The sequence below is a fragment of the Strigops habroptila genome, chromosome Z, assembly GCF_004027225.2.
Source record: "Strigops habroptila isolate Jane chromosome Z, bStrHab1.2.pri, whole genome shotgun sequence".
NCBI lineage: Eukaryota > Metazoa > Chordata > Aves > Psittaciformes > Psittacidae > Strigops > Strigops habroptila.
The window spans coordinates 38,446,960-38,472,357 of record NC_044302.2 but is presented as its reverse complement, the minus strand read 5'-3'; the positions used below and the strand labels follow the sequence as shown (position 1 = coordinate 38,472,357).

The 25,398-nt window shown below is 36.6% G+C and overlaps 1 protein-coding gene across 10 annotated transcripts in view; it reads left to right on the top strand.

The window, feature by feature from the left end:
* Positions 1 to 25,154, top strand: part of CSNK1G3 (casein kinase 1 gamma 3) — a 74,189-nt gene extending 49,035 nt beyond the window's left edge. For 9 of the 10 annotated variants that reach the window (XM_030470082.1, XM_030470081.1, XM_030470079.1 and 6 more), the window contains 8 exons: positions 385 to 470; positions 603 to 687; positions 4,446 to 4,594; positions 5,617 to 5,712; positions 6,329 to 6,424; positions 13,788 to 13,894; positions 14,258 to 14,281; positions 22,575 to 25,154. In XM_030470082.1, the coding sequence (XP_030325942.1) occupies positions 385 to 470; positions 603 to 687; positions 4,446 to 4,594; positions 5,617 to 5,712; positions 6,329 to 6,424; positions 13,788 to 13,894; positions 14,258 to 14,281; positions 22,575 to 22,629 (698 nt within the window). In that variant the 3' untranslated portion in view covers positions 22,630 to 25,154. The remainder of the gene's footprint in view (positions 1 to 384; positions 471 to 602; positions 688 to 4,445; positions 4,595 to 5,616; positions 5,713 to 6,328; positions 6,425 to 13,787; positions 13,895 to 14,257; positions 14,282 to 22,574) is intronic. The other variant, XM_030470083.1, reaches the window with a different exon arrangement.
* The last annotated feature ends 244 nt before the right edge of the window (positions 25,155 to 25,398 follow it).

The following is a 25,398-nucleotide window of genomic DNA, read 5'->3' as shown; positions in this document are numbered from 1 at the left end:
TTTATAGAGGAAAAGTGAGTTCATTTAAGCTTTCTTAAATTGTTTTAAGTTCATAACTAATAGGTAAAAAAAAATGTGAATCGAAATCCAATTATGTATGTAAAGGTTCAAAATACTTTTTAAAATAAAACAATTTATTTCAGCAAGATAATCTTTTTAAAGAACTGTTGAGATTAATATACCTGCAGTCTGCATGAGCTTTTTTTGTTTTAGCTGTGTTCTTAAAGGAGTCCATAGTACACAAGAAGCCCTCCACATGCTCAGTTTGATTTCAAGTACCTCATACCTCCCAACTATTTTTACATAATGTAGAAGCTAACTTTTAAAATATAATGTAAAATTATGCAGATTGAATGTTCTAATAATATTTGAATTTTGTTTCAGAGCAAAGTAGAAGAGATGATTTGGAAGCTTTAGGTCATATGTTTATGTATTTCCTCAGAGGAAGCCTTCCATGGCAAGGTTTAAAGGTAGTGAGTTTTGATACCTTCCTCTATCCTATTTTCAGATCATCAGCTTTTCTTACTATGATCTTTTTTCTTTTTGAAAGTTTGCCTGCAAACTGTATAACTTCAGAAGCTTATTTTGTTCTTGTGTCATAGGCCGATACATTAAAAGAACGCTACCAGAAAATTGGGGACACAAAACGAGCAACCCCTATAGAAGTATTGTGTGAAAGCTTCCCAGGTAATGTATACTGTTAATGAAAATGTTGTGCATTGATTTAGAAAACAAAACCAGCTGTTTAAAATCAGTCACAAAGTAAATGCAAGTGAACAGTATCATGCTGCTACATTAAAAAAAAAAAAAAGAAAAACTGTATACTAAATCAGATTATATGAACAGGATATAGCCTGTAAGACAGATGAATTGCCGTTTGCACTCTACTTGATTCCACAAAGCATTAGCTGAAGAAGTATGTTCAATTCTGAGGACTGTACTTGAAGAAAATATGTCTTATTTTAAGGGTGTCTTATGGAGAAGTGGGAGTTCTTATGTGCAGTATTTGCTAGACTTATCATCAAAGACTGAAGGAATAAAGATTGTTTTAGTCAATATTGTGAGGGAAAGAAGTTCTTTAACTTTTGGCTGCTACAGACATGAAAGGGATCAGTTTGCTACATCCACAGCAACTCAACAATGTAATGGATGTAATCCAAAACAGTTTAGACTTGAACTCCTGTGTTTCAAATATAGTGAGAACATGAAGGGGTTGCCATTGCAAGGGAGACTCTGGAGCTTCTTTCACTGGGGCTGTGTGAAAACAAACCAGATAGACAAGGCTGTGGGATAGGATGGTGTACTTGATGACCTTTTGACGTTCTTTTCAACTCTGTGGTAAAAATGAGTCAATTATCAATTTTTCATTTCACTTTCTTCTGTGTATTAAAAAAAAAATGAAGTTAAATTGACTTTGGTTACAGAACTTAGAGCAAGTGTCTGAACATATGTTTGGTGAAATAAAAAAGTTTAAATGCGGGGAAAAACCCTGTACTGTAGTGTAAGTCTTCTGCATCCAGGAATGCATGTGTGTCTTACATGTTGATTTTTACCTAGTTGCTAGAATCCTTTAAATATGTAATTTAAGGTGTATATGGTGCAATTCCTGGAAATAATTATGCATGAGTAGCTCCATGTATCTAGTCGACCGTTTCCACTAAATTTAATCAAGTACTTGCTTGTTGACAGGGTTGAAAACGGAACAGGGAAATGGTATTTGACCTTGGAGAGCACAAAAGATAAAATTCTTTGATAGCTCATATGTACATTTTCATAATAAATATATTCTTGTATGTGGAAGTTTTTGCATGTCAAATATCTGAGGATTTTCCATATTTTCCTGTCCTTCTTGTCACTCAAAACATAAAATAATTTAAATTCTTTTCAGTCAGCTTGCAGATTGAGATAGCTGACTGATGTCCATAAAGCAGGAGAACTCTAACATCAGTGAAAGATATTTTGGTCTCTGTCACATGTGAAACATCTACTGTTTTCATCCACTGTTCTGTGGAATTGTACTGTCTTTGTGCAGCGCTGCTGCTGTTTAAAGCTTTGTATAAAATATGAGCAAGGATTTAAACTCTGGAGTTTCTGCATTTAATGCATGATAAGGGTGGTATTTGATTTTTGGAGTCAGCCAGCTGTGACATATTCAGCTGAATTAAATGGCTCAGATCCGACCTTCATCCCTCTGAAGACATGCCTTGCATGCTTTGGTTTCCGCTTTCCATTAGGAAAGTATGGTTAAAGAAGTCCCTAGCAGTATTTCTCTTTGCCGCTTTCAAATGCTGACCTCCTTGGCTAGAATTTCTGAAGAGTTTTGCTTGTATGCTGAGGTAGCCCTCATATGCCATGGAATTCCTCCTATCCAGTGCTCCATCCACTAAAAAATAGCACTTAATACTCTGTTTTTGTCAGAAATAAGTAATTTGGGCTTTCTTGGCACCCCTGTCCTGAGGTACATTCTTGACAGCACCAACATGATGCTGCCTCGCAACTTTTTGTTATCAAGCTGGCCTCAAACCTTCACTTGTCCCTCTTTCAACCCCACTATCTCTGAAGAAGTTTAACTTAGAGTAGCTCAGTCTTAGCACTGCCTCTGCACTTCTCAGCCGTCTTCTGTCAGAAGATGGTTTTCTTACAGCACCTTGGTTGTACCATAAAATGTAAGCTTCTCCAGACACACTGGAATGTGATGTGGGTGAGTGTGCAATGATGCTACTATGCTGCTTCTGACATGCATACCTCTTTCATAGGATCAGTGAGTGCTGGTGGCATCTACTTTTGACCTCATTCATCTTGTAATTTTCCTGTCACATACAGGTGCCTTCTCATGTCCTTTGGGACCATGTGAAAGCCTTTTTGACGTGAGAATCAGTTGTCATTGCTTTTCTCAGAATGGCTAGCCAGTGAGTGGTTTCCCACTCTTTCATGAGCTACAAAGCTTCCTAAGCAAGTTAGATTTTAAGAGATCTGTGCACCTGGAAGTAATGTCCCAGAGCTCAGATTAAGTGCTTCACCTGATCCATCTCAGACTTGAGAAGCTGTTGTAGTACTCTATTCCAAACCACTTCAGTGTGAATGAACCAAACAGAATGAACCAAAATTTCAGTATGGTTAGGTTGTTCCTCTCCTCACTCTTCCAGTACTTTAGTTCTTTGTTGTAATGCCTGCTGCAGTGGAACCAACCTGTAGAACTTGGTCTTTGTGAAAGTTTATTAACATGCTGTTTTCTTAGACTTGTATTTCCACATGCCCCTAATTTCACTGGCTCCTGAAGGCATTACTGAAAATTTACATTTGTTGTATGGTATTGTACATAATCACATGTCTGAGCAGTTTATCTATGGGATTTGAAGCTTGTGCTTCAGATATTCATGGGTCCTCCCTTTCAGCCTTTGGATTCTTGTATTATTCTGCCCATTAGGATGCTTGTTCCTTACAGTTGTTTTCTCAGAAGCCTTTCATGGCTTAAACCCGTTCTCAAGAATGGGACTTCTGTATGCTCTACTAACCTGTCGAGAAGTTTGCGCTGGAACTCTTGTCTTAGTTAGCTTAGTTAGGTTCTGGCAGCTAGTGTGCAGTCTGTACTTCATACACTTTAATGACTAGGAAGGTTCTTTCTTGTTATCTTTACAGGTCCAGGCCGTTTCAGAATCTCCCTGCTTATCTCCACTACTGGGAGAATCTTAAAATACCCATGTAACACCTACCCAAATGCATCTCCATTTGTATGCTGACATGGTATTTAAACAGTGATATTAAACTGACAGTGGTCAGATATCATTCTGCAAGAGCTCAGGTAACCTTAGGACTTCTCTGCAGTGTTTCTGTATAGGATATTTGCTATTTCTGCTCAACACCTTCACATAGCATGATGCCTGAAGCATTCAGCACTATTTCAGCCTTCCATCATCATACTACAGTTATAACTCAACAGAGCCTATACTGACTTCTTTGTCAGGAAAATTGAAGTTGCCCATTTGTGGTACATGTGGATCCTCTAAAGGATGGTTACATTCCAGTAGCAGATGTTCATTGAGACATAAGACTACCCTGTACATTTGTATACCCCCTTCTTTCCTTTTCTTAGGCTTGTCTTTATGTAATTAATTGGAAAAGAAAAATAAAATTGGAAAGTAGAGGTGTTTCCCCACTTCTTGGCACACTGTGCATCAGGATTGGAAGTTTGAATGGAAGATCTTGACGGGTAAATTAGTGTGGGGGTCGCTTGGTAAGATATGTCTAGAATATGGCAATTTATTTTGAAGAGTATTATTACTATTAAGTAACTTTTCTTTCTGGTAAATCACAGATTCATGGTGAACAACTGTTCAGATGTTATGGTGAGAGATAAATGTTACTTTACAATGTAGTAGTAAGTGCTGATTTTTGAGTGCCTTTCAAACAGGTATGGCAATTATGTACATTTCTTATTTTTGTAGAGGAAATGTCAACATACCTACATTATGTAAGAAGGCTAGATTTTTTTGAAAAGCCAGACTATGACTACTTAAGGAAGCTCTTCACAGACTTACTTGATCGGAAAGGCTATGTGTTTGACTATGAATATGACTGGATTGGCAAACAGTTGGTGAGTACAGTATAAGCTACTAGTAATATACAAGGTTTTTTGCATGATCAATTTTGAGCCATTGTTAGTCTTGAGTTTCAAAATACATGTGCATCTCATGGCTGCTGTTATAGTTGTGAATAGCTGCTATGACAAGCCCATTTTCAGATGCATTTTCAAGCATAATTATTCAGCTTGAGATGTTTCATATTGAGTCTCTTTTCAAACATGCACTCTTTAACATCAAAGTAAATCTGTTCAATCCAAAATGAAGTTATAGGAATTCAGACTGGTTTTTGTGTTGAAGAAGGAGTTTAAAGCAAAGGAGTTTAAAACTTTGCAGGTGATTGTCATTATTGCATGCGTTTTCCTGTTTTGGAGACTTCCTTGCTCCCACTATTCTCAAAATGTAGAGCAACCACTTCTCTGCACCTGAGGTATACTCCAGATACTTATCAGATTGTCATGAAGAAACTGCCTATATGCATTGTTTTAATGAAGTATGATGTAGAGTATCAGTTTCCATCGCAGTGCATCTAAAGTTACATAAAATGCTATGTTTATGCGTAAAAGATTAATTTTACAGCATGTCAAATTTTTCCTTTTTTTAATAAATAGGGAAGGGGGTTCTGTGTGTAAATTGGACAATTTCAGATTATGCATTTTACCCTGAAGTTCCTTGTGTAAGTCTCTGAAAGAATCATACTATTTTATTGCTAAAACTTTTTTCAGTGTTTAGCATTAAAAATTACTTCAAGCCTTTCTTTCAGGCTTTTATCAGAATGTCCTAACTGCTACCTGCAGAAAATAATGAGCCTAGAATCTTTCAGAAAATTAATGTCTGATGTAGTCAGAATTGCTGTTTCTAAAATTACGTAAGTCTTGGTTTGCCCTTTTTTTCTCATTGGTGTTGGCAAATGCCTAGTAAAGATTTTTCTTTAATTTGATAATTTTGATTAATTTCTATCACAAACGAGTAAGTTTTGGTAAGACTTAGAAATTTACTTTTTTTACCAGTTGCTACATATTATTTATATTTGTAGCCTACTCCAGTGGGTTCAGTACATTCAGACCCTGCACTGTCTTCAAACAGAGAAGCATATCAGCACAGAGATAAAATGCAACAATCTAAAAATCAGGTAAAGTGATCATATAAGGTTATCATCATTGCTTTGTCTTTTGTCTAATGATTTGTGCTATTATTGCTTTTATTAGAACTCCAAAATAAAATTGACTCTTTATCTTTTCTTTGGTTTAAGTAGATCCTCGTTAATGTATTTCTACATCTGTAGACCTTAAAATGTCCTAAAAGGTTGCCTGTTTGGTGCTATGACACAACGTACTGATACTTCCTTCAATTTTAATCACTGTCTCTTCCCCATATGCTATATCATCTCTTGGGGTTCTAACATGCATGTAAAATGTTTTCACTTTCTTTTTTTTTTTTAAGCCAGGATAATGACCAAGGTGGTAAAAGCATTAGGAATTTAGATCTGTGTCCATTTACGTAAGCAAAGTTACAGGGTTGTGTTGGACTTCGTTTCTCTCTAAGTTTCTTAGTTTCAGCTACTTTACTTCTGTGTGAAAATGCATATGTAGGCATACATAAGTATGCATAAAATCTTGATGTGCATGCTATATAGGACTTGTAGTGCTTCTGTGCTTTTTAAAAATAATATATATATTATAATTGTTCATTTTTGGAATTTTTATTTCTTATTTTGCATATATTCCTAATGCATTGAAAAATGGTAGTCAACAGACCATAGGGCAGCTTGGGAGTCACAGCAAGCCAATCCGCATCATTTGAGGGCTCATCTAGCAGCTGACAGACATGGTGGCTCAGTACAGGTATTTTCTGCTTCTTTGCAAGACTTAATCAGTCATTTTCCATTATGTAATACTAGTTTACTGTAGTGCATGACGTGATTACTATTTTCATATTAAGGTCTCTTTCCAGTAATGTTCAGAATGTTCCTATTATTCCTTACTCCACAGTTGCCAAACTGAAATTAAATCAGATGCAGAAAACTATGGATCTTTATGTATGTGGAATTTCTGCTGTGTATTTCTTAGTGACAGCTAAATGAACGGAGCTATCTGTTTTTGAAGGAATATAGACTTACATCAGTACAAGCAATTGAAGTTTAGACTTTTGATGTGTTATTTACTTGTATTAACAACTAAACCACTGTTGACTGAATTCAGTGTTGTTCAACTGAATGGCCATGGCAGGGGGTTGGAACTCGGTGATCTTCCAAGACAAACCATTCTATGATTTTTGCTCTTTGAGCAAAATCTGAGCAAACCTCAGATTAAAGTGTTAAGTAGTGATTTTTGCTTAAACTCTGCTACTTTTATTGGAACAATAGTTGACTAGAAGAATCACAGGGCAATACTTAACACTTCTTAGTGGAGAATGAATAGAAACCAACAATTTTTCTTTTGTTATTGGTGTATTTCATGTTTAAAGAGCTTTTTTTCCTGGTTTGCTATTAATTTTACTATTTGGTATCTTGTTCTTTGCATGTATTTAGGGGTACGATGATTGTAATAATACTTAAAGAAATACAAATTTTTTACAGAAGGATTCAAAATACCAGCTGCCAAGTCTGTATGAAGTTTTGGGCTTTCACTTAAAAATTAAAATAATTTAGCTTTGTAAAGTGTTATCTGGGGAAATGTCATGGTTTAACCACAGCTGTCAGTCAAATACCGTGCAGCCACTCTCTCACAGCCCCTTCCTCCCTTCTTGGGCAGGATGGGGAGGAGAATCCAAAGAATGTAAAACCCATGGGTTGAGGTAAGAACAGCTTAATAATTAAAATAAAGTGCAATATGATACTAGTAATGATCGGGGAAATAACAAGGAGAGGGATATAAAACTAAAATGGAAAAGGGAAAAAAAACCAATAAACAGTAGTGATGCACAGTACAATTGCTTACCACCCACCAGTTGATACCCAGCCTGATCCGAGCAGTGATCTGGGCCTTCTGGGTAACTCCCCCCAGTTTATATGCTGGGCATGATGTGCTGTGGTATGGAATACCCCTTCGTCTAGTTTGGGTCAGGTGTCCTGTCTCTGCTTCCTCCTGGCTTCTTTTGCCGCTCCTCACTGGCAGAGCAGGAGAGACTGAAAAGTCCTTGAACAGGTTAAGTGCTACTGAGCAACAACTAAAACATCGGTGTGTTATCAGCATTATTCTCAGAGTGAAGCCAAAACACAGCACTGCACCAGCTACTAGGAAGAGAATTAACTCAATCCCAGAGGAAACCAGGACAGGAAAAAAAAAAAATTTTCTTTGTCTGCTGCATTTTAGATTCTGACAATCCTAAGTTACATATGTTTCTCATGAAGTTTTGTTTTGGAAAAAAATTGACAATATTTGAAGAAAGAATGAGAAATCCAGGGTAAAGAAAACAGTGCTGTAGTCCTATCAGTGTGATAATTCCATATCTTTAAAATTCTTTGAAACCCAATTCAAATTTTACATTCTCTAAATGTTGCTGCTTTAGAAACTGCTGTTCATACAGGAAAATTATCAGATGATAATTAATCACTGTATGTCAAGAAAAATTTAAAAATTGTTCTGTGCTTGCCTTAAGAAGTATTTTTAAAACTTTACCTGGATATTTAACTTGAATTCCATTAATTCCCTCAATAACATTAGTTTTAAAGGTAATAATTTATCTTTTGACAACAGTGTATTAATGTGGAATCAGATTCAAAATTATATCTTCCAAAATTATTACATTTCTTAATTTTTTAATTTTTAAGTTAGAAAAATACATATTTAATTTGTTACATTCCAGTTACTGGAACTTCCAAATTTTATAACATATTGCTCTTTTGGCAGTTGGAGCACTTAAGAAACCTTTTATTTTTTTCTCAGGTAGAATGTAACAATTGCAGGAGAATTTATTCCATCATAATATATGTTAAACACTCTTTGGGAGTGGGAGAATATTTTCTAGGAAATACCAGTAGTATTCCTCTATGTTAATATAAGGTTCTTCCTTTCACTCTCAAAGAATATGGGTGTTCTGAGATCAGATCCCATAGATCAGCTAAGACTAAGCAGTTGCCATGTAAAAAGAGCAGTTTGCAAAACTGCAGCCACTTGGTCTGTGTCTTTGAAGATCAAGTGTATTCTCAAGACATCTTAATCGTGTAGCTTTTTAATGTGGAGCTGTCATACTTCCTCATTAAAGGCACTTGCAAAATTACATAATATCTTCAGTTTTGTTTTGAAGTTTGAGCCCTTGACTGTTGTCAAATACCCCTTTGTTGTAGTGATACTAACTGAATCATGCTGTCAAGTTGAAAAATTAGCTAGCTAGTTTACCTGAATTCCTAATTGCCCGCAAGAAGACAAGTTCTAAACATGCCACAGATAATTGTTTAAAGGAAAGTTGAGTCTAAAGTATGAAATTAAAGTGTATTGGGTTTTTTTTCTGTGACATTAGTGAGTCATTGCTCATCTTTGAGATGACTTTTATGCTGAATTATCTATTTCTCTGCAAGAAAAAAGAAATTGGCAGATAATTTGGAAGTGACAGAATGTTTTTTAGGTCTCTGCTACTAGTCATTTGCAATACTACTGTTGATGTTGTCTCTGAGATCCTTTTTTAGAAGATTGTCAAAATGTGTTAGGATATGAACCTGTTGGAGTGAGTCCAGAGTGGGGCCAAAAACATGGTCAGAGTGTTGGAGCACCTCTGCTATGAAGACGGGCTGAGAGAGCTGGGCTTGTTCAGCCTGGAGAAGAGAAGGTTCAAGGGAGATCTTCCAGTACCAAAACAGGGCCTGCAAGAAATCTGGAGAGGGACTTTTTACAAGGACAGGTAGGGACAGGACAAGAGGGAATGGTTTTAAACTAAAAGAGGGGAAATTTAGATACATATAAGGAAGAAATTCTTCAGAACTATAAGGGTAGTGAGTCACTACCCTGTTCTCTGGGAACAGGTTGCCCAGAGAAGCTGTGGCTGCCCCATCACTGGCAGTGTTCAAGGCCAGGCTGGACGGGGCTTGGAGCAACCTAGTCTAGTGGAAGGCATCCCTGCCTGTAGCAGCAGGGTGGGAACTAGATGATCTTTAAGGTCCCTTCTAACCCAAACCATTCTATGGTTCTTCACTGTGACATTTTAAATTGAACTGAATGTTGGTATGTGTGTAGCATGGCAGCCCGTTTTTCTAGCTTGTGTAGCCTTATTAATGAAAGCAACTTGTATTTACCAGCAATTCATTCAGCAACTTCCTGTGTCTGTCTTCTTGTAAATTTGCCTCAGTTCCCAAAAATGTCAGTTCCCAAAAATGTCAGTTGCACACCACCAGATTGTTTCCTTCTCTGCATGAACTGCAAACAGCTTATGCACTCGTAAAGACTGTACCAATCTGTTCATTACTTTTTTTTTTTTTTTTTTTTTTTCATTACTTGCTAGCTGGTCTTCTTTCTCTTATCCTTTCTGTTTTCCCATTTGGAAATTCTTTAAAAGGAAGTTAAATTAAAAGATCAGGTTAAAGAGTTCCCTGTGCAATGCCACAGGGCTTGAAAGGTCCTTAGGAACTGCTTGAAAGGTTGGATATTTGGTGTAAATTGCAAGACATCTCTCCTTCAAGAAGTCAAGATAGCAGCGAATTAGATGAAACAAATCAATTTTCCTAAGCTTTTGTGAATTAAAAAAGTGAATTCTAGTGTGACTATTTTTTTTTTTTTTTTTATTTTTACTTTTAATTTTTTATTATTCTTTTTGTCTTAACTGGAAATTTTTTGAAGGTAAAATATAGCATTCTGTAGTATCACTAAGGAATTGCTTGGGCTTGAAGGCTGGCTTTATTATTTGAAGAGTGGGTAATTCAGTGACTGAGGTGGGTAATGAAGGATTATTTCTATGTCTTTTTCAAATTGCTGCAATTTTTTATTGTGATTATAAGCATGAAAATCAGCAACATTTGTTTTATGAGAGACTTTTTGACTTATTTTTCAACATAGCAAGTAAAAGATTAGTTTACATACTAATTTACATACTAGTTTACATCCAAAATGAAGCATGGGACTAGCCAGATTTACTGTTACTATCTGGGAAATTGGTATTCAGGCTTACCTTTGTTGTCTTTTAAGTGACCCTTATCAAGCTTCTAAAGGACCATATATTTAAGAAACTAATCTTTCCCACAATTAATATGTCCCCTTATTAGGTAGTAGGTCTAGTATTTTGTTTATGCCTAGAGAGCAGCAAGAAACATGATGCATATGCTTCTTCATGTATGTACTTTTCAAATTAAACTTTTGAAGAACTGCTTAAATTTGAAGAAACTAAATTTAAACCACGATAAGATCTGTTATCAAAGTGCTTAAAGTTGTTTTGGATTTTTCAGTTTAGTGATTATTCCTCTGTTTATATGTAATTGAGTACCTTAAGTTAATCTTCAGCATTGCAACACTTCTAATTTGAAACTTAGTTTGAAATATTAATTTTCAGAAACTGAATTCTCTGAAATTTGGTGCCTTTTCATGGAAAAATGTTCATGCAGTTTTAGTTAACAAAATTTTTACATGCAAAAATGTAGCTTTAATATCCATATTTTTCACTACAACTGTATACGGATCTATTAAGAGATTAATTGCGCCTCCCATCTTTCATTAGACTGCTGAGGAAATCTAGTTGAACTCAAGTCATAAGTAGAGGAATGAAATGAAAAGTTTCTGTTTTAAGTGCTGTTAGTTTTGTGTATTGGTTCTTCTCTCTCCTTTTCTAAACTTAGAGCTTTTTTGTGTGGATCCCCTATGATGCATTTTGTTTGTACCTCATGTGGTACATCCTGGCTACAGAATTTGGTGTACCATACCTTCAGTGCAAATGCTCTTCCAGGTGACTTATTCTGGTTCAGTTTTGTTACATTCCCATGTCTTTCCACCTGTGTCATGATACTTTTGAGATGATTGGCATGTAGTTAGAGAGAACTGTAATGGTTGGTCTAACTTAGCTTGTATGCTCCAGGGTCAGGAGTGTAGAAGTGTTCCCACTGCTTCGTTTACCGTGCATTATCAGTCTATTACCAAATGCACTTTTTGGTTAGATTGCAAAATAATTTACTGATGTCACAGGAAATTAACTTCTGGCATTGTAGGTTGTTTTAGCAAATTATAGAACTTTCAGTTGTAAGATCATACAGTAAAATAGCCTTACTGCTACAGGAACTGAAGCACTCCTGCTTGCCTCTTGCTGTGCTTTTGGATGAGTCTGTTATTTTTTTAAAAACGTAAATATTTTGCTCTGTTGCATGTGTATTAATTCTTGGTTCTGCATCTTACTGAGACCATTCTTACAGTTCTTTTTGGCAGTAGTAGAGTAGAGTGAAACTCAGGCCATTTGTGATTCTGGAGAAGTATGACTGATGATGATTTTTGGACTACCAGTGAATAATACCCTTTGGTTCACTTATGCTTTCAGAGGTCTCAACTCTTTCCAGAAAGATGAACTTTGCTTTCCCTTTATCTAAACTAAGCCATGCAACAGGCAGTTATATTTGATTGTCTTTGGTTGTGTATTTGGTGGATGTGTCAGGTGTTTGTATATGGGAAGGACTGAAGACTCCTTGATCTCTGTCTCCTTCATAGAGACCAACCAGAGCAAGGCAGGACAGTCTTCTGCTCTCTGATGCAAAGATTTCCACAAAGTTTGTATCAAAGATTCTTAGAGAAAACAGTCAAACTAATAAGAAAACACCTTAGGGCAAATGCTGCCTTGAAAAGAAAGACTTTTCCCACAAATGATTTGTTAAAGTAGAATTCCTGCCTGTTTCTGATGCTAAATGTTTAGTGCTTCTGCCATCCCTGGTGATATGAAACTAAGCTTAAAACACCTTGTTGAAACTGTGCTGACTTACCTGATGTCACAGAAATAAAGTCCAATGTCCCGGGATTCCTTCAGTTACATTGTCCAGGATTCAAAAAACTAATCTTGGAATCGCAAATTTCCTTTTGCTTTATCACTGGGCTGCATGGGAGTTTTGGTAGTGGTTCCTATTTTAGTGAAACTTGAAAAAGAAGAAAACTCAGCCTGTTGTAGGCACGTGGCATGAAAAATGGCGTAAGTTCAGCAATCTTATGAAGCTCTGTACTTGCTTACAATAGGAACCGCAAAGTAAACCTCACTAGGCAAGGCTCTGTTACTTCAGGTTATAAATAGCTGAGGCATAACTCCTGCATTAGAAGGAGAGCTTGGAAGGGTGAGGGGAATAGTAACATTGTGATGACTTTCCTTCCCTTTGCTTTCTTGTACCCTAATCTCTGATAATGTTTTCCAAATGTTTTCTGCAGGCTTTTATATTACTTCACCAGAACAATATTTTTGTGTAATGTTCCTTGGCCAGTAATTTGCTGCTACTTTGTACCTAGTAGACTTCTTGGTACTCTAATGGATCAGTCAGCACTGTCAGCTGCCCTGACCAGATATGCACTTGTCTGTATCTAGTTAACCATCGTCCTGGCAGATTCTGTAAGGTGAATAAGTGAGATGCCACTGGAATAGCTTCACTTGTCATGCAGGAAAGCTGAGAGAGAGAATGCTGGATTACATTTGGTTTAAAGTCAAAACAAACATTCCCAAAGAACCAGAGCTGCCCTGGTGCCTCAAGAATTTACAAAGGAATTTGAGAGTAAATTAATGGGAATGAAGATGAATCTAATTGTCTAATTTTAATTTTTTTTTTTACACAGTAAGTGTACTCGTGCTCTGAGGGTGAAAAACAAATACCACCAACACTCTTAGGTCTAGAAAATGTCTTAGATTTCCCCTCCTTTGGTGAGTACTCTTGAGATACAGCTGAAATGGGCCACACAGAAAAGGAACGTAAGAATCTTAAATGCACTAAAGAAGTGGAGATAGGGTAAGACAAGACTGACTAAATGGATATCAGGAAAGGGGCTTGTACCTTTCCTTAAGGCTCTGAAGAGACATGAGGGAGATAAGCAAATGTGATCAACAGAATTGCTTTGCTTAATTCGTTCGCTTTGAGTCTGCCATGTAGTTGTCAGTTCCAGTGGTAGATATGAAAGAAAAATGGCAGGAGTGCAGGGATGCAGGAATAAAACGTGGAAAAGATATTGTTACTGGAATAAAAAGAATTATGCAATAAACAAAAATGACCGTTTTTTGAAGCTGTATGTATGGCACTAGCATAATTTCAGGTATTTCTGGTAATTTCAGGTAGTAAGCTCAACAAATGGAGAACTGAATACCGATGACCCAACTGCAGGCCGTTCAAACGCACCCATCACAGCTCCTGCAGAAGTAGAAGTAATGGATGAAACTAAGTATGTCCATCTTTCTATTTTCTTAGGATCTTGTGTGCTCAGCTACTTCAAAATTTTTATTGTATAATTATTAAAAAAAAATTTTAAAAATGCCACTGGTGAGGGGCAAAACTATAGTGCTATACTCAATTTTGGCTTTAAATATTTAAATAATAGATTTTCTCTAACTTGTGCTTTTTGGCTAAGCCTTCAGTAACACATCTCTACACTAGAGAAGTGCATGTGTTTTTGATGTTTGAACTAATTTTGAAATAATTATTTTAAGATAGTTTTCTGACTGTCAAATTATGTGTGAAAGATGTAAAACTCTTCCTCTGTGTTCCTTCTGATTCTCTTTTTTCCCCTTACTCTCTTTCTGTATAGCTGCCAGAAAGTGTTGAACCTGTGGTGAGTTCTACAGCACATGCAGGCAGAAATAGCCCTAGGGGCTTTGTTTTTGTTAGTTGGTTTAAAACTGTCAGAAAACTTTAAAATAACAAGTCCATTTGGAAATCACAAAATATGTTTTAATATTGTAACACAACTGTTTTTACAGTTACACCTTCAGGAGCTATTTTGCCTGCTTCAAATCTTGCTTGCTTTTAAGTTTGTAGTCTGCAGTGTACTTTATTTAACCCTTTTAAGTGAGTAGTAGAATATTTTCTTGCTGTACTGTTTTAGAGGGGAAAACGTTCTTTCCAGATGTTGTAGCATTCAACGAGTATTTTAACACCTAGACAATAACTCACTTATATAAACAAGTAACAAATGCTAGCAAATACTTGAAATTTGCCCATTATCTCTGAAGCATAGTATTTACCAGAGTATTAGTCTTTGACAACTTGCTAGCAAATTACTAAAACATAACTTCAGGGTTCCTTAAAGTTACAGTGTAATGAAAAGGGGAAAATATTAACGTCTGTTAACATGGGATGGGCAACTAATGTGTATACATTTGAGTGCTAAAGTCGGACTTGCAAAATAGCACAGGAAAATATTCTTCATAGCTAAAGGCAGTATAACTTTCAACATGTTTTTTTCTATAATATTGGTTGGAATAGGATTTTACAAAGGTTTGGATCTAGTTTATCATAAAATAGAGGCACTCAAGTATGAGAGATACATTACTGTCATATCATTCCAGTAGCCATTCCTTAATAGCAATAAATTTTGTAGGAGCCATTTTCCTAAGTCTTAGATAAAGGGAAATATCTCAAAGTAAAATTTTTTCTTGAACTCATTGTTCTGCAGGTTCTGGTTTGGTATGTAAGATTTATGTTGCATGTGTAGTTAAAAATTGTTAAGAGAGGTGTCTCTTGTACCACGCTTGTGCACTAGTTTTTTGTGAGCACTGAGAAGACCAGTTCTGTACCTGCCATCTTGCAGAGTACTGTATTATTATTTTTCTGGCAAGAATTCCGTTTTCTTATATGTATATTTAAAGCAAAAAAAAAAAAAAAAAAAAAAAGACCCCAAAAAGCAAGGATGTCAATAGGCTGCACATAAAGCAATTCCCTGTCCCTTCCATTTGGATAAATGCAGTGATAACCTTCCTTATGTCCAGTTTATGTACACACAGGAAAAGATTGAATTTCTAAAGTTTTGAGTAGTGCTTACCACAATTCAAATTTATACTTAGTTATCTGCAGAAAGTAAGAGAATTCTCAGAAGCCAAGGTGCTGCAGCTGCTTTAAAAGTGTAGAAGCTACTTTCCTCTGATAGGAATAACCGATAGACAAATATGCTATCCTTTTTAGCATAGTCTTTACAGGTTTTGTTACTGACAAAATATTTAGTCTCAATATCCTACTCTTTAGATTAATCTTTTTCGGAATGAAACACACAGATGAGTTTTCCAGTGGTGTCTATTTAAACTGCAATTTCCTCATTCACTATTTTTTTTTTTTTTTGCGGTTAGATTAGTTTTTATATTTTGGCAGTAATTAAAGAAACACACACACCCAGCATTGCTGTCAGACATCAATGTATAGGTATACATCTTTTTAGCAGGAATAGCACTTTAGAAGGTTTAAGTAATTTTACATTTTAACATGATAGTTACAAGCTTGATATCAAAAGTTATTGTGAGACATTTAAACATCCATTTATAGATATTACACTGCTGAAGAGTAATGAGGAAATGCAAGTATCAGTGTTTTTCATGTCTGTGGTATAGACATTTCCTTTTTTAAGAAGACATTGTTTTATCAAAAGGCTCTCACTTTGTGCCTCTTCCATAATCTTTTCTCCATCTGAAAATATGAACAAAGCTACCGTCTCTTGCTGATACCTCATTTGTAACATTTGCTCATACTCAGAGGACACAAGCATGAATATTTTTAAGAGACACTTAATTCTTTGCTCTAGATGTTTTCATAGTTTTAGAAGCTTAGCATGACTATGTCTTCATTTAAAAGTCTGAAGAAAGAGTGCCCTATCGTGTGATTTTTAACTATGAACACAAATATTGTTTAGCTGAATATTAGATCTTCTGTTACAGTTTCAGTGGGATGCTGTAAATCAGAAAGGATAAGATTTTTTTTTCAGTGAGCATTTTATTGTTTTGGGACATTCACCCAACACTTCCATTGTTTGATATGTATTTATGCGCTCACATGCAGTATATATTCTAAATCTTACGCTTTGTCGACGTCATGCATCTCTGCTGTTGCTGTGCATGAGTAGGAAGCATGACTTAACAGTGAGGGTTGGGCACTGGGTTTTTCAATGGGCTGTGGGGGGTGTTGTGTGTGTTTGGGTTTGTTGTTCAAAAGTAGCTTTCATCCCTATTTGAGTTGTTGCTGAGTGTAACAGCTAGAGTTGTGAAGCAGGGAGAAAACTAACCTGATCACTGTTCTGAACTCATACTGTAGATCTTAATCTTCTACAGATGATCTTCCAGTTATCACTGATCAATTAACCTTTCTTCCTTAACTCTTTGCTAGCCATCAGAACAGTTGCTTCTATGAAGCATGTGTGATTTGGATAAAAAAAGGCTCTGCCATAGGAGGACAGAGAAGGTCAAACAGGAAAAGATAGTTTGATCTGTCCTTTTTGCATTCTTTTTGCCACTTTATTGCAAGATTATTAATAGGCTTTTAAAGTGCTGCCCCATTTAGAAGACAAATATAAAAACACAGCTATCTAAACACAAATGAGAACTGAAGTTGATTTAGCATGTTGTGCCAACGGACTGCTCAAGTGGTAGAGGGAAGGGTATTTAACAGAAAAAAGGCATGATAATGTAGTAGGACAAGAAATGTTCATAACCATAATACTGAGATTGCTACCTTAGGTAATATCTCAAAAGTCACTTTAGATTCTACCAGAAAAGTTGTTTCTTGCGTTTCATAAATTGGTATTATACTGCCTGCTATAGAAATGTTTTATATCCTACAGAGAAAGAGGTTAGTGGTCATTAAATACTTTCTTTAGAAAGAAATAGAAGACCTTTTCCTAGAAACAGAAATTTTCAAATCATATCTATTGTGCATTTGGAATGCATATTGGATAATATGATAAATTTGTGCTTTAATACTCATTAATAATGCCCCTATCTGTAGCTTTAAGTATGGTTTCAAGCAGTGTAATAAGTGTTGAAAGTGATAATGACACCCTCTAGTGACAGTATTCTTGGGAACATGTCTACATTTCTATTATAAATTATATTCTTCAAGAGATTATGCATAAGGATCTCTAATATCAGGGTTACGTTTCTTTCATAGAAGGAAGTGTAGTCTGACCAGTCTTACTCCCATGTAAATGTGTATGTATTTTAAAGTGGCATTTATTTGGCCTTGGAAGGTTTGACAGGTCTAGCACTTCTAGGTTGATAAATACACATTTTCGGTAAGTTTCCAAGCCAGTCCTGTGGTTTGCAGTGCTCTATGGAATATTCATTCTTTTACACTTTTTAGCTATAATATATATTAATAAGGGATTTATTTTCTCACACCAAATACAGTCTTCAGCATTTAGTGAAATTCCCTGATCTAGAATACAGTTGAGTAGTTCTTACATAAAAACTAACAAACATACCACACAAACAAAAAAAACCCCAAACCAAGCAAGAAACCACAAAACCAAAATGAAACAAAAAACCCCAACCAACCAAAAAAAACCCCTAACCAGTAAGACAACACAATTCTTAACAGAAATTATAGTATTATGCAAACTCCAGAAGACAGGAGATAAAAAAGCAGTGCTTTATGTTGTATAGAACTCCTGAATTCCCCATTGCATGATGCCCTTCTCTGGTTGACAGAGAAGTAGCAAACTAAACAGGCTATGGAGAAGAATAAGGGACAGTATCAGATTTGCAGCAGGGATGGATCAAAATTTTCTTTGAGGGAAAGCAAGAAAACCTAAAATGTCCTTGAATTAAACAGCAGACCCACGCAGTCCTAAACATTTAAGAAGTGTGAACTGCCATTCTTTGAGACATGCTCCATATAAGCAAAATACAATTAAACAGTGAAGAGTTAAAATTCTAGATTGTTTTTCTGTAATATAAATTGTCTGCCACACTTACATCTCCCTACAGTTATTTGTAACCTGTGTTCTGTACACAGTAAAATTATGAATCAAGACAAAATTTTTCTGTAAGCTTTCTCTAAGGCTTCCTAATCTGAAATAGGTACAAAAGTGATTTCCCATCACAATCTAAGGTAGGATTTCCTTGTTCACGGAATCACAGGATAATTCACATTGAAAGGGAGGGAGTACTGTAAAATGTTTTTTTTTTAATATATATATATATGTTTGTTATATATACATATACAAAATACTTGGGAAAAGATCGTGGTGAAAGATGGATTAAACTGATTTGGACTCCATGCATGTGCATATAAATTCAAAGCTTAAGTGATAATGAATGTTAGTGGCTGTAGACAGATGCTAAGAAAAAGGGTTAGTAGTTAGGGTGTAATTTCGTTTGCAGTTCGTGGTCTTCAAAAACGTTTATGACTCTCTTAGAAGTTCTTTAAAGTTAATACACTATGATATTTCTGCTAGTTGTAAAAAAATATTTATCTATGTAGTTTTCCCTACTGAATTTAATTTTGGGCTTCCTTTCCACCAATAACCAATTTTTTTTTTCCTACTGAAAGTTATGTAACTCTCAGAGCAGCTCTGGTCTGCCTCTGCCCACTGCTACTTTTTCAGTGACTGAGCAACAGGGTGCCTTGGATGTTTTGAGAAGGTAACTTCTGTGTCCCCTTACTTTGGATGTTGTTCTCATCCCTCGTAGAACCTTATTTTCAGACCCTTATTGTCCCTCATTTTCAAATGCTTTCCCCATTTCCCATATTCCAAACTAAATCACCAGAGTTCTTTTGAATTTTAGTGACATAAAATGCCTGGTGAACTTAAGGACTTTAGTCTATTCATAGTTTAACACACTTCAGTATATAACACCTGCAAGTGAGAATTCAGTAACCAAACTACAGAACTACATGGGGCAACCTAAGGTAGACAGCTTGCATGCTCACTTTTGGTTGATTGAAAATTGTGAATACTTTCCCAAGTGGAATCTCTATTCTTAAAGGTGGTGGTCAGGAGCTGAGTGTTGCATGAAAAGACGTAAATGGGGCAAGAAGGCCAGGGGGCCTCCATCGGTGGATAAGGAGCTCCTGAGGAAACTTAGAAGTTAAAAAGAAGCTGATAAAAGGTGGAAACGAGGACAAGGCAGCCTGGGAAGAACACAGGGACACTGTTCAGGAAGCTAGGGACCAGGTCAGGAAAGCTAAGGCCCAGTTAGAACTGAGTCTGCCAAGGAATGTGAAAGATAACAGGAAAGGCTTATAGGTATGTTGCAAACAAAAGACAGACAAGGGATAATGTGGGTCCACTCCGGAAGCTAAGGGGAGAACTGGCTACCCTGGATTTGGAGAAGGCTGAGCTTCTTAATGACTTCTTTGCCTCAGTCTTCACTGGCAAGTGCTCTAGCTATGCTGCTCAAGTCTTAGAAGGCAGATGCAGGGACTGTGAGAATGAAGACTTTAAGGCGACGAAAAGAGGATCAGGTTCAAGATCATCTTTGCAACCTGAATGTGCACAAGTCCATGGGACCTGGTGAAATGCATCCGCAGGTCCTGAAGGGGCTGGTGAATGAAGTTGCTAAGCCACTGTCCATCAAATTTGAAAAATTATGGCAGTCAGGTGAAGTTCCCAACGACTGGAAAAAGGGAATATGAAAGATATGGGGAACTACAGACCAGTCAGTCTCACCTCTGTACCTGGCAAAATCTTGGAGCAGATTCTCCTGCAAAGCGTGCTGAGGCACATGAAAAACAATGAGCTGGTTGGTGACAGCCAACATGGCCTGACTAAGGGCAAATCTTGCCTGACCAATTTGGTGGCCTTCTATGATAGGGCTACAGAACTGATGGATAGGGGCAGAGCAGTTAATGTCATATACTTGGACTTGTGCAAAGCATTTGATACTGTCCCACACGACATCCTTGTTTCTAAACTGGAGAGACATCAATTTGATAGATGGACCACTCAGTGGTTAAAGAATTGGCTGAATGGCTGCATGCAAAGAGTTGTGGTCAACGGCTCAATGTCTAATTGAAGACCGGTAACAAGTGGTGTCCCTCAGGGATCGGTGTTGGGACCGGTCCTGTTCAACATCTTTGTTGGTGACATGGTCAGTGGGATTCATGCACCCTCAGCAAGTTTGCTGATGACACCAAGCTATGTTTGATTGATATGCTGGAGGGAAGGGATGAGATCCAGAGGGACCTTGACACACTTGAGAGGTGTCCAATGCCAGCCTCATGAAGTTCAACCAAGCCAAGTGCAAGGTCCTGCGCCTGGGTCGGGGCAATCCCAGGCACTGCTATAGGTTGGGCGGAGAAGAGATTCAGAGCAGCCCTGCGGAGAAGGACTTGGTCGATGAGAAACTGAACATGAGCCGGCTTCAGTGTGCGCTCGCAGCCCAGAAAGCCAGCTGTATCCTGGGCTGCATCAAAAGGAGTGTGACCAGCAGGTCGAAGGAGGTGATCCTGCCCCTCTGCTCTCGTGAAACCCCACTTGGAGCACTGTGTACAGTTCTGGTGTCCTCAATATACGAAAGAGCTATTGGAGCAAGTCCAGAGGAGGCCACGAGGGTGATCAGGGGGCTGGAGCACCTCCCGTATGAAGACAGGCTGAGAAAGTTGTGGCTGTTCAGCCTGGAGAAGAGAAGCTGCATGGAGACCTCATAGCAGCCTTCCAATATCTGAAGGATGCTGAAGAGGAACTCTTCATTAGGGACTGTAGCGACAGGACACAGGGGAATGGATTTAAACTTTAACAGGAGAAGTTCAGGTCAGATATAAGGAAGAAGTTCTTTGCTGTGAGGGTGGTGAGGCACTGGAGCAGGCTGCCCAAAGAAGTGGTAAATGCTTCATTCCTGGCAGCGTTCAAGGACAGGTTGGACAGAGCCTTGGAGGACATGGTCTAGTGTGAGGCGTCCCCGCCCTTGGTAGGGGGGTTGGAACTAGACGATCTTAAGGTCCTTTCCATCCCTAGCCATTCTATGATTCTATGACCGAGTGATCTGTAGCTGGCCAGCTAATTGTGAGGCAGTTACTGCACAGTAACTTCCAAACTATTTCATAGCAGATTTAAGATAGCAAAAACCTATCTAGTCTAAAGCAGTGGATTTGTTTAAATCGGTGCAATAAGGGAAATATTTAAGGTCTCATTCCCAGGTATACTGCTCCAAAGGCTTAGGTATTTTCCTGTGGGAACTGTGCTGACTGATGAGTGTTAAGTTAGTGTCCCTGCCCATTGCAGGGGGGTTGGAACTACATGATCTTTAAGATCCCTTCCAGCCCAAACCATTCTATGATTCTATAAGGCTAAAATTACATGCAAATGAAAATTTTCTTTGTGCATTTGTTGTTTTCCTCTTTATTTTCAAAATCCTTCCTGGACTTCTGCAGTCCTCCTCTGTATTATCTATCTATAACTCCCACTAATTCTTTTTCCTTTTGTAGTGGGGTGGGTTTGGTTTTTTTTTTTTCCAGTTACTTTCGGATTGTCTCTATTTGCTAAGTGAAATTTGCAGTTTGCCAATTTTAGTTTCGTTCATATAGTATGCAATAAGGCAGTAGAAATAGTGTCAGTATATCTCAATATACTTAAAGCTGTGTTTTTTCACTGTAGTAGTATCATCACAGCACTGAATCAGAACATTAATTATATTGTTATGAACATTTTCTTCTAAGTTATTTTGGGGAAAGTTTTTCCAAGTATTGGCTGACAAAGCTCAAATTGTTTTCTTGTATTAGCAACAGTAGTGTTATAAGTGCACAGTTCAGGTGATACAGTCTGAAGCTTAAGCTTCAATTTAGTGTATTACCAGTTAATATGAAAGAGTACTGAGGTAACAGAACATTCCTTATTCTTACAAATACAATTTTAAGTCAGCCTATAATGCTCATGCTTTTGATACCCTCACACAATTCTCTAAACTTAATATCCATTTCTGTTACAGCTTTCTTCATGCAATACTGTTTTTCAAGTAAAGGTGAAACGTGTCAAAAATATCTCTACTTCAGTATCTTTCACTGGTAAATCAATCACCTGCAATAGAGCTTAATGTGTTCCTTATGCTGGCTATACCTGAACTACATACTTCAAATGAAACAAGTAAACAGTTTAGTTTTGTGATTTTGTTTTATATCATATGTAATTCGTGTCACATCTGCAGGTGCTGCTGTTTTTTCAAGCGGAGGAAAAGGAAAGCCATTCAGCGCCACAGATGACTAGAACCAGGCAGAACATGGGAAATGGCTTATTTGTTCAACTGCTGTCTTGTGATCTTAAAAACAAAAAGATCCCACCAAACTTCTGTAATGCCACGTTTTCCAAGGGCTCCCTTAGAAACAATGTCATCCCTGTGCGCTTTGATTTGGTTCTCCTGCATCCATCTTTCCTTTCTTTAATTCATCTATTCTGAAAGCTTTAAGGTTTTGTCAAATATGAGTGCTTCTTTGACCATCAATAAATGGACCAATGAAATGGTACAAATGAACAGTATCTTCAGCAAAACTAAACTTGAAAAGTATTTCTCCTGTCTTAGGAAGTACTAGCAATGTCTTAGCTGAAGACAGATGTCATAAATTTGTTACTTGCTTTTGATACGCTGCTACAAACTCAATCTTAAGATTTCTTTTCTGACACATGCATTGATTTTGTTTTGTCCCAGTGATACAGTACTGGTGACACAGTAATCAATTTTTATCTGCATTAAACCCTCTCTGTGATATCATGGTACAGTCACTGTCTAGAGATACTGAGGAGGCTGATTTAACTGTTGATGGTTGTCTAAATGCTATTGAAACTAATGAAAAGAAAGTATGTCTCTGGGTTTGAAAACTTGCTGCCGTTAAGCCTACAATGGAATTGCAGAAAAGTACAAATAATGAGAGTTTTCATATAAAGAATACAAAGTTTGTATAATTTAAGTTGTGTAATAATAAGTTCCAGTAATATTAGCAAAATTGAAACACCTTCAAAAGACATCTACAGAGGAGTTCTGACAGAATAAAGAAATGTGAATCTGGTTTAAGTAGAATCAGTATTAAAGCCTATATGTTCACTAAAGTAATTGATGATTGACAACATCTTTAAAATATGGATGTGCCATGTAATGTTAGGCATCTGTTTCTAAATTATTTTACTCTTTAATTTAGAAAACAAAGGCAATGGAACTGAGTTAGATTTTTTCCTTCTCTGAGTACTGGCCCATAGCACCAAAAATTTCCCAAGTTTTTTTTCCTGGAAATTTCTTGTCTTTCAGTGTAATGTCACTACTATAGTAGGATGGAAAAGATGTGTCAGGTACTTCCCCACTGTCCAATGAAGAACCTGCAATATGAACAAACCAGCAGTTCTGTAGGCAAGGCAGCCCATTCTGTATTTTCTTCTTCAGAAAATATGTGCTGCTTCTAAAGCCATAATGACAGAGGTGTGCTTTTGTGTTGTATAGCTGCCAGTTATTGAAGAAGGTGTGTGAAAGATGGAAGAGACTAGACATATTTGTTGACCAAAACTCAGATTATCTCAATTTTTTATAATTCTTTGAACTAAGTAGCTGTTTTTTGTTTTTGTTTTTAATCCATGCATGCCTTTTGGCATACTTATTTATTTTTAATCTGTTTTGTGATAGCATTTAAAATGTGTATTAAAGTAAGTGCACACCTTTGAATTCATTATTGCATTTACAAGGATTTTAATTGTATTTTGTAATTTATTTTTCCTTAACAGCCAAAAGTGTATTTTATTATTTAGATTAAGTGCTCATATGTATACTTTGATCTTTGTCATTATTACTGTTCTTGATCTGAACTTTGTCTTTAAAAAACCTGAACTTGGCCTACAAAAATATACTGTATAACAGATTGTAAGTTTCCACTCCACCAGTTTGTATTACTGACTGTCTCAAACTCATGAAGTTATTTCTATGTTTTTATTTAAGCTGAAAAGGTAGGTTACTTGACCATTATTATACGAAAACACATCCTTCTTCGTAGTACTTGACCAAATTTGTTGCTTCATAAGATTTGATTTGTGATTTTCTCACACACCTGATTAGTTTTGAGGTTTTCAACCTGTACAGTGTTTGAATGATCTGAACTCCATACACATTAACAAGAAAATGTGTATGTTATGAACTTAAAATATTTGAATACATGAAAGCTGGTTTTTTGCTGAAATTACCAGTATCTAGGCACCTGCTTTTCAACAATATTTTTTTTAAGTGCTTGATTTTAATGCTGAAGAAGGTTTTCTTCTAGCAAAGCAGTCAGTACTAATGCAGGTATGTTCAGGTTATGCCAGTATGATCTGCATTTATATCCTTTTTTTTCCTGTCTAAACTAATGAAGTAAACATTGGCTGGATATCTAAAAATGAAATACATCCCTGTTTAAATGTAAGACAAAAAAAATAAAGATAGTTTTTTAAAACTTGCCTTTTTCCCTCCTTTCCTACAGTCTTGAATGAAATAATGGAAGCTGTTATTTGTTATGAACAGTTTTAAACTTTTTGGACAGCAAGGAATTCAAAAGCATGTTACCCAAAATGCTACCTCAACATTACAGTTACAGTTATGTTTGCTTAGTTAACAAGTGTTATTGTTATATGATTTAATATACCTAATGATAACAATAGAGTGAAGAGACATCAATGCACATGTTTGTAACTAGGAAATCTACTCAGGGTCTACGTGAATTAAAGTCTATGCTGTCTGTGCCACCTAGAATAAAAACCATTACAAATACTGTGACATATGCAATAAATGTGTCTTTAATTTTGCCAGGTATCTTTATCTAGGAAAGGAAGACTGATAATTAGTTCTTCAATCACAACCTTTTGTTCAGTAGAGAGGATTGCTCCTTTATATGATTTGATCTGATATAAAAAGGGCATACTTACTTGAGAACAATGTTAATATGCAAAATCAGTTGCTAGGCTTCTAGTCAAGGCTCTTAGCACTTTGCTTCATAAGTGGATGTGTTCATTTGCTTGTG